A 12,315-nucleotide genomic window follows, 5' to 3' on the forward strand; every position below is an offset into this window, starting at 1 on the left:
AACCAGCTCAGATGGTCCTTCCACCGCCGAAGCCACACAGAATTCCCATAGAAAAACCAAGTCCTTGTGCAGATGAGCTCACAATTAAAGTATTAAAAAATATTAACCAGGGCTTCCCTGGTGGCGCAGTGGTTGAGAGTCCACCTGCCGATGCAGGGGACACGGGTTCGTGCCCCGGTCCGGGAAGATCCCACATGCCGTGGAGCGGCTGGGCCCGTGAGCCATGGCTGCTGAGCCTGCGCGTCCGGAGCCTGTGCTCCGCAACGGGAGAGGCCACAACAGTGAGAGGCCCGCGTACCACAAAAAAAAAAAAAAAAAAATTAACCAGACCAGGTTGGAGCCCAGTAATCTGTTTTAATAAGTTTAATGACTTCTCTAGGATGTCCTTCAGTTAAGTTTGAAAACTGCTGAATTACCTATGCTTTTCTATTTCAAGATCATTTTCTTTTCACTTGTTGATCCATTTATTCAACATTCACTCATCAAAGATATTTTGTGATGAATATTTGCTAGGCACTCTGCCAGGCACATCCATGACTTCTTTTGTCCCTCACCGTAACGTCCAAGGGATATGTCCCCACTCCCAAATTACAGATAGGAAAACTGAGGGGGAGGCAGGTCACTGGTGGGCGGAGGAGCCACAGTGATTAGTGGCAGAGCTGGAACACCAGCCCAGTCCCCCTCCTTCCTGGGATATGAGTTCTCCATCAACCCTGGGGTGTCTTGTCCCTCAACTGAGTGACAAAGACAGGCACATGGGTGACTGAGGAAAGAAGTCACCAAAGTCAAGGTTCTCACAAGAGGCAGTGTTGTCCTCCCAGCATCCGCCCCTGAGGCCCCAGTGGGTCCACTACCCAGAACACACCTGAGCCACCTGCCAATGACAATAACTTCAGCCACACTTGGCTCCGGGGCCTCAGGAGGGGTGGCAGGAGCTGCCCAAGGCAGCACTGGACCAGGCATGGGAGGCAGACCAAAACACCTGTAGCATCCCCTGCCTCCACGGGAGGAGTCGTGCCGGGTCCGGCTGTGCCCACATTTGTGGGGTGGGCGCCCCCACTTGTCGTCTGGCCCGCTCAGGTGCTTTGCAAGGTCCTTTTGGAACTCACTTCCTGCCCGGAAAGACAGCTTGTCTTCCTTCTGAAAATGCAAGCACATCTGTGTGCAGGGCTGTTGCACCCGCTGAGCTCACAGCCTGGAACACTCTCTTCTCAGAGTGCGTGGCCCTCCCACCCTTCCATCCGCCTCAGAGTGGGCCTCGCCACCCAGCCCACCTGAAATTTTGCCCTTTGATCATTCATCACACCCTTCGCCTGCTTTATTTTCTTCTTTGAGCGTGCATACTGATATTTTTCTGCATGTTTAGTTATTTATGGCTTGATTTCAAGAAAAGAGTGTCAGCTTCATGAGGGCAGACTGTTTTGTTCACTGCTAGATCCCTAGGACCTAGAATGAGTGACTGGACAAATGGTCTATTTTATCATTGTAAATTCAGCCAGAATCCGGTCCTCAACTTCTCTGTCTTCACACTAAGTAGATTAGACTCAAACAGTGGCTTTCAAACTTAAAAAGAAAAAAAATAAAATCATTGGAGATCAGGAGAGGCACAGAAAAAAAAAATCATTGGAACACTTCCTTTAAGAGAAATTTTATAAAGAGTGGACAATAGCAGGGTTGTACTCGTTGAAGCTGGGGTAAGGGTCCAGGACTTCAATGTGTGTCCTTTCCCTGCTCCCCTGTTCCAGGCTTCCTAACCCCACCTTGGCCCCCATGGAACCCTGGGGTTCCTCAGAACACAGTTTGGAAACCACTGGCCTAAGTGAGGTCCACTTCCAACCAGTCACTTCCTCTTCCAAAGTCTAAACACAGTCATCCATAAAGTGGAGGAGTTGGACTCGCTGACCTTCCTTCTATGACATTCTAGTATTACTCGTCATATCAGGTAAACCCCAAAGTGAAAACTGCAAAGACACATTCAGTGTCACACTTGCCAATGGCCAGCAATTGTCAGGAGTCTATCAGGCAGTTCTTGTTGGACCAGAAGTTTGTGGGAGCCACGGAACCTGTAAGCTGTTAGATTGCTCAACCAATCTAGATGATGGGATGAGACACAGCATCTGAAACAATTAAGACAGGATACTGTCAAGTGCTAGAGTAGGTGGACAGATTCTATAGGTAAACTCGAAATCATGGAAAGAGATCCAGTGGGGTAAAATGGGAGGATATGTCGGGAAGAGGTGTTATCTCTGGAGAGAAAAACAGAAGGTCATTCTAGGTAGGGGACACAGCAGGTGCTGTGAGGCACTGCCCAGGACCCCTAGCAAGACTGGAGCACTCACATGCCAGCCGCCAGGAAGGCAGTCTGCTGATGGTTCAGAGCTGAGCCCTTTCCCAGCCAACACACTGGACTTGACCTGGTGGTTATGGAGTCAAGGTCTGGGTCCCAAGCAGGGACAGAGTTTTTCCATCATCATCATATATCCAATTACAGCTATTGTGACAATGACTGCTAATTGTCCCCAGTATCTATTCTCCCCTTCTTCCTTAGCAGTTGAACCTCCAATTTTTAGCTGGACACATGGCCTCCCACAATAAAGTCTACATTTCCCAGCCTCCTTTGCAGTCAGGTGTGGTCATGTATCTAAGTTCTGATCCATAGGATGTGAGGTGACGTGATGTGTGTCACCTTCAGGGTCTGCCCTTAGAGGGAAGAAGTGTGCCCCCCTTTTCCTTCCCCAACTAGCTGCAATGCAGACATGGTGGGGAGCCCTCTTGGGCTGTGACCAACATGATGGAAGGAACCTGGGTCCTAATTCTGTGGAGCCACCACACCAGGCTTGGAGGGCTGGAGTGCAAAGGCCACATGAGCGAGCAATGCTCTCGGGTCTTGCTGAGTCACTGCTATCCCAACCAGTGCAACTGCAGTATCAATCCGAGTTTGCAAAGCTTGTTCCCAGGGACCACTGCCGACCCCACTGCTGACCCCAGAGCCAGCTGTCGGGAGGGCTCAGCAGGCATTATTCCCTCCCACTGCTCAGTAGCTGAGCTGAGGCTCAGGGTGGCCTGTCCAAGGCCACTCACTGCTGAATGGATTCCTGGGGCAAGAGGAAAGGGAAGGTGGACAGAGTTTGGACATTGGGGTCAGACCAACTTTGGTTAGAAGACCACCTCCCTGCTTACTAAACCCTACTCTGAAAGACCATGCGAAAATAATGTGTGTGGCAAGCTAGGCTCACAATCTGACTGTAGACACTTTTGCTCTCAGAATGCAGAGAGCCTGCTTCCTAGACAAGTGCTCTTTCCCAGGGGGATCCTGGTCTCTGAGTCAAATGCTCTCCGAGAGCGAGCTGTGGGAGCACCAAGGACTTAGTGCCTGACGGGAATGACGAGAGACTCTCAGAGGAGGTGACATCTGCGGTGGGCCTTGGAGGATGGGGAGATGCAACACAGGGAGAGAAGAAAGGGGATGGCATCCCAGGGAGAGGGAACAGCGTGAGCAAAGGCACAGAGATATGACACACCCTGAGACTATCCTGGACATGAAGAGCTCTCAATCCCAGTCCTCATCATCAGGCCCACCCTTTTAATACTTTATTTAGCAGTTTGGGAGTTTGGTGGGTTGGCTTTTTTGAGCAGGCAGCATAAGAGGTATTGGAAAACAATTAATTTTAGAGGCCAAAACAAAGTCACCTGATGAGCTCAGCTAAAAGTCAGCTCAGTCCCCTGTCCCACCCGCACTCAGCAGGGGAACAGCCACCGAGGCTGGTACTTCCCAGCACCATTCTGTGCCGTGAGACCAACCAGCCTCACCCTCCTGGGCTTCTCCTCAGGCTCACAGTCCTTATCTGCAGAGATACATGTTGCAAAATGTTCCCGCGAGAAAACAAAGCCTACATGCAACTTCTATGCAGCTTTAAAATTATTTCAAAATAATATAAAAAAACAAAACAAAGCAGGGTTGTGAGTATACAGATGAAACCTAGTTGGTAAGTGTTAAAGTTAGATGATGCGTTCTTGAGGATTCATTAGAATAATAGATTCATTATATTATTCTCTCCAAGATGTTTGAAATTTTTCCGTTTTCAAAAGTTATTTAAGGACATCCCTGGCGGTCCAGTGGTTAGAACTCTGCGCTTCCACTGCAGGGGGCGTGGATTCAATCCCTGGTTGGGGAACTAAGATCTCGCAGGCCGCGTGGTGTGGCCAAAAAAAAAAAAGCTATTTAAAAGTTTTTAAAATGTACATGAATGTTCATAATGACATTATTTATAATAGCCCAAAGTAAAAACAACCCAAATGTACATTCCCTGATGAATGGATTTTAAAAATGTATTATACCCACACAAGGTAATATTATTCGACAATAAAAAGGAGTGAAGTACTGACCCATGCTACAACGGATGAGTTTAGAAAATATTATGCTAGGTGAAAGAAGCCAGACACAAAAGGACAAATATTGTATGATTCCATGTATATTAACTGTCCAGAATAGGCAAATCTATAGAGACACAAAGTAGATTAATGGCTGTCAGGCGCTTGAATGGCGGTATTGAAAGTTAACAGCTAAGGGGTATGGGGTTTCTTCGGGGGGATAATTAAAATGTTGTATAACTGATTGTGATATTGGATGCACAACTTTGTGAATGTACTAAAAGCCATAGAAAAAGAAAAACAGCCAGTAGAAGCTCTGAGCCATGGGTCTCCACAGGCTTCTCAGAAAAGCAGACTGGATGTGGACTTGGGCTAAGGGCAAGGGATGGACCAGCCCCTGAACCAAGGTCCGTCTTCCTCATCTGTGACCCAGCCAGAGGAATTCACAGAATCTAGTCCAGTCTAAAGCCACTGTAGGAAAACTGTTTCTCTCTATCCTGGAAAAATACATATCCCACTAATAATCAGATACGGAATTTTCATTAGTCCAGGACTATGGTGGGCATTTTAAAGATTTCCATAAGCAATGCCTGACCCGTTTCCACTGCCTGGTCATACAGTCCTGGCGTCTCAGGAAGGTAGCACATCTTAGTTTTGCAAAGTGCACTGGGGCTTAACTGTGGCTGCACACCGGGATCACCTGGGAGTTGAATAAACACTGGTGCCGGGTTCCATCCCCAGAGATCCTGATTTAATTAGTTTGGGGGAGGAGCTTGGGCAGTGGACGTTTTAAAAGCTCCCAGGTGATTCAAACGTGCAAGATTGAGAACCATTGACTAAGTGAAGAATTCTTCAATGACTAGAAGAAAATATCAAAATTGTAGCATAGAGTATGGTAAAGTTTCTATCATGAAACTTCTCTTTTAGATTTATGTTCACCCTGGATCTCAATACAAAAAATACTTCTCACTGTAGGTTTCAGTCTGGGAGGCTGGAGACCTCAGGTTGACAGGTCCTGTCAGTCACCGAGCTAAATGAAGGGGATTCACCAGTAGCAATCAGGTGTTTCCCAGTCTCTCCATGGGCCTCTCGGAGGGCAGGTGCTCCCCTGCTTCTAAAATAGCCCTTTCCCACTTTGGACAACGCTTGCCGAGTCAAAAGCTGCCTTTCTGAAACTTTCGCGTCAACCCCTGACACCAGGGGACCTGCACTCTTCACCACTCCCTGGAGGCATCACATTTCCCCACCACATGACTTTGTCCTGTCGTTATGCAGCGTCCTGGCTAGAAGCTGAGGCTCCTGTTCAAACTGTCTCTACCCGTCAAATTTCTATTCACCTTTCAAGCACTAGCTCAAATGTCACTTCCATGAGGCCTTCCACGATGGGAGCTGTCTGCTCCCTCCACCTGCACTCCTCTGCCTTTTAATTTTCTAACATTCAGTTGGAACTCTTTGTATTGTAACGACTTGGTTACTACCTTGGGGTTTGAGTAGACTGTAAGCTTGTTGAGGGCATGGGTGGAGTTTCATCTTGTATTATATCTCTGTATCCTCTGCAGCACCCAGTATATGCTCAAAGAACACTCGTTGAATGAATGAATGAATGAATGAATGAATAATTGGCTTGCCGTGAAGTTTTTATAGGGGGGAAGGTGCCAAGTAGTAGCTTAAGTGGGGATGGGGTTTTAAGTCCACCGAATGCCCATTCTCTGGTAAGACAAAATTATCTTTCAAAGTTATGCAAATGCAGTTTTGAGACAAGTTCCTAGCCCCAAATTGGAAATCATGAATCTCTGCGCTGGTTGTCAAGGAGACCATCTCTCCTCAGCTGAATAAATGAGTGAACAAACATTCATTCTCTAACACATCTTTAATGAAAACCAGGCACTGGGTTAAGTGTTTTATAAACATTTTCACATGCCCCCAAATTGGCCCTATCACAGAACTAAGGCACATATGGCCAGAAGATGGACCCACTGCTGTCTAAGTTTCCACAGAACAAAACACAATCTCAGGACAGAAAGCCCAGACTGGGAACAAGAGGAGGGGGCATGGCCTGGAGGAGAGTGGCCTGCGGGCCACATGTCGAAGAATTTTTTTTTAATTTATTAATTTAATTTATTTATTTTTGTCTGCATTGGGTCTTCGTTGCTGCGCTTGGGCTTTCTCTAGTTGCGGCGAGCAGGGGCTACTCTTCGTTGCAGTGCGCAGGCTTCTCATTGCGGTGGCTTCTTTTGTTGTGGAGCGTGGGCTTTAAGCATGCAGGCTTCAGTAGCTGTGGCACGAGGGCTCAGTAGTTGTGGCGCACGGGCTTATTTGCTCCGCAGCATGTGGGATCTTCCCGGACCAGGGCTCGAACCCATGTACCCGGCATTAGCAGGCGGATTCTTAACCACGGCACCACCAGGGAAGCTCAAGAATTTTTTTTTAAAGAGACAAACCTCTAGTTATATGCAGATAGTATGATTGTTTACACATAAAGTATGAGATAATCTACCAAGAAACTTTTAGAACTATTAAGAATGTTCATGAGGTTGCTCAAAACAATATCATTTAGCAAAAACCATCCACATCCCTTTATGTCAGCAATAGTCAATTACATTAGAAAATGCCATAGAAAAAGACATCCCGGGACTTCCCTGGTGGCGCCATGCAGGGGACAAGGGTTCGATCCCTGGTCTGGGAAGATCCCACATGCCGTGGAGCAACTAAGGTCGTGCGCCACAACTACTGAGCCCACGTGCCACAACTACTGAAGCCTGCACGCCTAGAGCCCATGCTCCACGAGAGGAGCCACTGCAATGAAGAGAAGCCCCCGCTCGCCACTACTAGAGAAAGCGCGCGTGCAGCAACGAAGACCCAACGTAGCCAAAAAAAAAAAGAAAAAAGAAATCCCATTCCCCATAGCAACAAAAACTAATAAATCTAAGAAAAGACACACAAGATCTTTACTGAAGGGCAAAAAAAAAAAAAAAAAAAAAAGGCCAGAAGAAATAGAGAGATAGATAGACTATATTATAAATGGGAAGATATAATTTAATCAAAATTCTAATAGAGCTTTTCACATGGGGGAAAAAGAGGGTTAAGAATGATAGTCAATATTTGAAGAAGAAACTGAAAAAGGAGGAGATGACTGGCATATATGATGTACCCCTTATTATAAGCCTATAGTGATCAAAACAGTGTGATTTGGTGCAGAAATAGACAAATTCACCAAAAGAAGAGAAGAGAGACTCCGGAGACAGACTCTTGGGATTCTAGGAACTTGAATAAGCCAGAGGCAACATTTCAAACAAGTGTGGAAAGGGCTGCCTATAAATAGTGTGGGGTAATTCGTTATCACAATTAAAAACTTCTATTTCTACCTCAAACTAGCCACAAAATAAATTTCAGATGGATGAACTTAAATATGAAAAGGCAAAACTTTAAAACTTTTGAAAGAAAATATAGAAGAAGTCATTGTAACAAAGAAAGATTTTAAAAAACACAAATTGTAAGTGGAAAAGATTTATTGATACACCGGACTGCATCAAAATTGAAATTTTATGAATAACAACAGACATGGTCAAATAAAAAGGCAAGTCATGGAATGGGATAAGATAGCTGCAATGTCCATAACTGACAAATGACTCATGTACAGACTATATAAAGAACATCTACAAGTTGAAGAGAAAAGGATAATGGTAGAAAAAACAGGAAAAGGTCATGAGCAGGTAAGTTACAGAAGAGGAAACACAAGTGGTAGGTAAATACATAGAGATGCTTAATATCACTAATTATCAGGAGGTACAGATTAAATAACAAAATAAAATGAGATATAATTTCACATTGATCAGATTGACTTAAAACTCTGTGGTCTTGGGAGTTCCCCAGTGGCCTAGTGGTTAGGATTCTGGGCTTTCACTGCCATGGCCTGGGCTTAATCCCTTGCTGGGGTACTGAGATCCTGTAAGCTGCGCAGCACGGCCAAAAAAAACAAAAACAAAAAAACTCTGCAGTCTGATAGTACCAAGGTTGATGACATTGTGGGGAAATTAGAACTCATATATGCTGCTAGTGGTTAAATTGGTACAACCACTTTGGAGAGTAATTTAGCCAAGTCTGGTTAATTTCATGTGACGTGTACCCTAGGGAAACATTCCATGTGGGCCTGGGAGACACAAACAAGGATACCCTTTGCAGTGTTGTTTATAACAACAAAAACTTGGCCGTGTCCATCAACAGAATGACTAAATGAACCGTGATACAGTCTTGATGAAATAAACACTGAAAGAGGTAAAAGAGGTAAAGAGGATTGAAGGAAGTCAGGAGACCAAGTCCTGGTTCTTGTTCTGCTTCTAACTGATGACAGGATGTTATACAAGTCACGTGTCCCTCTTCATTGAATGCTCTCCCCAGATATTCTTGTGGCTCACTTCCTCCCCTCCTTCAGGTCTGTGTGCAAATTCCACCTGCTCAGAGAAGCTTCCCTGACCCTGGTATCCATACAACTAGCGTCCATGCCCCCTGACACTGCTTTGTCAAGAAGCAGAGTGGCTTAAAGGCCGGGCTAGGTTCAAACACCAGCTTTACCAAGTACTGTTTGTATCACCTTAGGCAAGTTATTTAAGCTTTCTGTGACTCAGTTTCCTCCTCTGTAAATGGAGATAATAATAGTTTTCACCTCAGAGGGTTGTTGTGAGGACTGAATGAATTAATACACCGAAGAGTTAGAACAGTGCCTGATACAGAGAAAGTGCTGGTTAGTAGTAAATTGCATGGCAGTTAAAAGGAATGAAGTACACTGGAGTGACGTGGATCAATCTATAAACATGCTGCTGAGTGAAAAGAGCAAGTCCCACACACATGTCACCCTTCCCTCCCAATTGCACGCATGTGGCCCAGCACATGGACCAGCCCTTGGTTACATGGCCATCAGGTGTCCTTCTCATGGGTCTGAGCTCCTCTCTCCTGCTGTCCACATCGGTCACAGCCTGGCCAAGTCAGTTTTGGGCAGTATTTATTGAATCGATTGACTTGAATTAATTCTGAAAGTCCTCGAATGCCTGAGGATTAAGACGATGGTGTATTTTAAGAAGTTGAACTAAAGACATGAGGAGGGTGGCAGCGATGGAGCAGGTGAGCAACACAGGTATCCGGAAAGAGAGAGACTCCCAGAGGCAGGTGTCTCCAAGGGTAGGGTTCTGTGACTCCAGGACCAGGGAGTGGGGTCCATGGTGTGACTGAAACATTAACTGCTGCATTCACAGATGTCTTGGCAAAAAAAAAAAAAAAAGATCTAGAAGGATCCAAGCAGAGCCCTTCCACTGCTACAAGAGGGAAAGTGGGATTGGGGACAAGGAGGAGGTGAGTAGAGGCTTTTTTAAAAAACTCTAGGGGCTTCCCTGGTGGCGCAGTGGTTGAGAGTCTGCCTGCCGATGCAGGGGACACGGGTTCATTCCCTGGTCTGGGAAGATCCCACATGCCGCAGAGTGGCTGGGCCCGTGAGCCATGGCCGCTGGGCCTGAGCATCCGGAGCCTGTGCTCTGCAATGGGAGAGGCCACAACAGTGAGAGGCCCTCATACCGCAAAAAAAAAAAAAAAAAAAAAAAAAAAAAACTCTAGATACTTCTGCATTGTTTGAGAATTCTGTACAGTAAGAAAGAATTTGTTACTTGTGAATTATTAGAAAAAAAAATATCTTGCACAAAAGAGGTACTCAGGGAATGGGCATTACAATTATTCTTTAAAACAGAGACAAAGACTTCCCACCCAGCGCAGATCCCCAGGCAGGAAGGGGCCCTGCTCGCACCCTTCTTCACACACTGCAGCTGGCCCTTCAGCAAGTCTCACTGGCTCTACCTTCAAAGTGTATCCTAAATCCAACCGCCTCTCACCACCCTCACTGCCCAGGCACCTGCCCTGCCCATCCCTCGTCTCAACCTACAACCTTCCCCTACTGCTCTCCTTGTTTCTCCCTTGTCTCCTCCATCTCACTACTCCCGGTGGGCCGGGGTTCCTTAAAAACCCAAACCAGGCAGTTGACATGTACCAAGTGCTTGCCATGTGCCAGGCACTGTGATAAGCAGTTCACTCACTTGCTCCATTAACCCTTTAACAACCCCGGGAATGAGATACTAGTAGAATCTCAGCTGGAGAGATGCAGAAGCTGAGGCATCCAGTAATTTGTGCCAGGTCCACATCATGAAGGGCCAGCACCGAGATCCAATCCCTGTGGATCACGTGCTCTTAGCTGCCTCCCCACTGTGCCTCCCTCCCAGCAGCCTGTGTTCCCCACTCTCCCAGAGTGAAATCAGAGCTCATACTCCGGCTACGAGGCCCCACATGACCTAGCCCCTGCCTGCCCCTCCAGCCTTATCCACCACCTCCCTCCTCGTCATCTACCACTCCTCAACCCCACAGGCTCTCCAGCTGGTCCTCCACCTAGAACAGTCTTTCCTTACTGATCTTCTAATGGCTTGTTCTCTCGTTTCACTCAGGTCTCTGCTTGAATGTCACCTCCTCCCAAATGGCCTCCCTGACCCCCTTTCTAAAATAGTTCTCACTTTATTCTCTGACCCTTTTCTGCTGTAATTTTATTCATAGATCTTATCACTTCCTGATATGACATCATGAGACTACTTTTTGGATGCTTATTATGTGTCTCCTCTCTCTAGAATTTCTGTTCCATGAGGGCAGGGACTTTGTCCCCAGTGCCTGGAACAGAGGCTGGCACAGAATGGTAGTGCAGCCAATGAATAAATGCTCACCCCCTCCCCAAGCCAAGGCAGCCCAGGGCTGCCCTGGGACCAGGTCTGGGCCTGCTGTGTGGGGCTGCTTGGAATGTGCCCACTCCCCTTACACGGGATGGTGCTTCTGCCTCTGGGTGTGTGGTCCCATCCTTCCCTCTGGGCCCCCTGGACTAGTGGGGCAGGAGGCAAAGTGAGATCTCCCATATTCCTTCCCAGTTTCCCTCCTCCGCTGGCCCCTCTGGCCATCCCTCCAGTCCCAGGGCTTGCACCTCTAGCCACCTGGAAGCTGGTCTGACGAATCCATCCCCACCAAGATGATGAACATGCCAGTTTGTCCTTTGCAAGGATATTTGCATTTTAAACGAGGCCATGCAGGAGCAGCTCTTCACCCTAATGTATGACTGTGTCATGGAATAACTTCCCAGCCCAGGATGTTTGAGAGAGATACCGCTTTTCCCTCTCCCAGACCTTGGGGGAAAGGGCATGGCAGGTAAGGGTGTTGAGGGAGAGGGAGAAACGGTTCCAAGCTTATCCAGTGGGTCAGAGACTGGGACCCAGCAGACCCCAACCTCAAATGCTGTCCCACTTGACCCACCTTTCCTGCCACTCAGAAGGCCTGACTTTGCTCCCCAAAGCACCCCCAAGCCATCCTCAGGCTCTGCTTTGTGGAATCCCTCCAGAGGCTCCCCAGGGAACCTAGAACAAAGACCTTACCCATTTCAATCCCACAGACGGCCAAGGCTGCAATCACCGCACCTGCCGACGTCCCAGCAAAGCGATGGGCCGTTTCCAGCAGCCGGGGAGCCAGGTCCCGAAAGGCGTCCACCACCCCGGCCTGGTAGAAGGAGAGGAATCCACTGCCCGAGAAGGAGATGGAATGAGGGGTATCTGGGTCCCCCTTGAACACCTGTTCTTCCATCTCCCCAGCCTGGGGCCTCCCGGGGTGCTGGCCTGCCCAAGCGCGGGCCGCCCTCCTGTCGCAACTCACTGCCAAGCCTCCCTGCCAGCCCGGAGCCTGGAATGTGGCCGTCTCTCCCCAGGCGGTTGGGACACCCATGGGTGGCTCAGGCAGCAGCTGCCTGGGCCTGTTGAGCTCCGTCAGTAGTCATCCCCAAAGCCTGGTAAAGGGCCCAGGCCCAGGACGAGGTGCAGGAAGCGCTGATGGGTGAGCAGCGCCCTGGCCCTGCATGTGCGCTGCTCAGCCTTCAGCCCT

At 47.8% G+C, this 12,315-nt stretch overlaps 1 protein-coding gene across 3 annotated transcripts in view; it reads right to left on the minus strand.

The window, feature by feature from the left end:
* The window catches only part of PNPLA1 (patatin like phospholipase domain containing 1), a 44,006-nt gene extending 31,901 nt beyond the window's left edge, over positions 1-12,105 (minus strand). For 2 of the 3 annotated variants that reach the window (XM_067753171.1, XM_067753169.1), the window contains exon 1: positions 11,817-12,086. In XM_067753171.1, coding sequence (XP_067609272.1) covers positions 11,817-12,021 — 205 coding nt within the window. In that variant the 5' untranslated portion in view covers positions 12,022-12,086. Of the gene's footprint in view, positions 1-11,816 lie in introns of all 3 variants that reach the window. The other variant, XM_067753170.1, reaches the window with a different exon arrangement.
* Between the last annotated feature and the right edge of the window lie 210 nt (positions 12,106-12,315).

Source organism: Pseudorca crassidens, chromosome 10, assembly GCF_039906515.1.
Source record: "Pseudorca crassidens isolate mPseCra1 chromosome 10, mPseCra1.hap1, whole genome shotgun sequence".
NCBI classification, from domain to species: Eukaryota; Metazoa; Chordata; class Mammalia; order Artiodactyla; family Delphinidae; genus Pseudorca; species Pseudorca crassidens.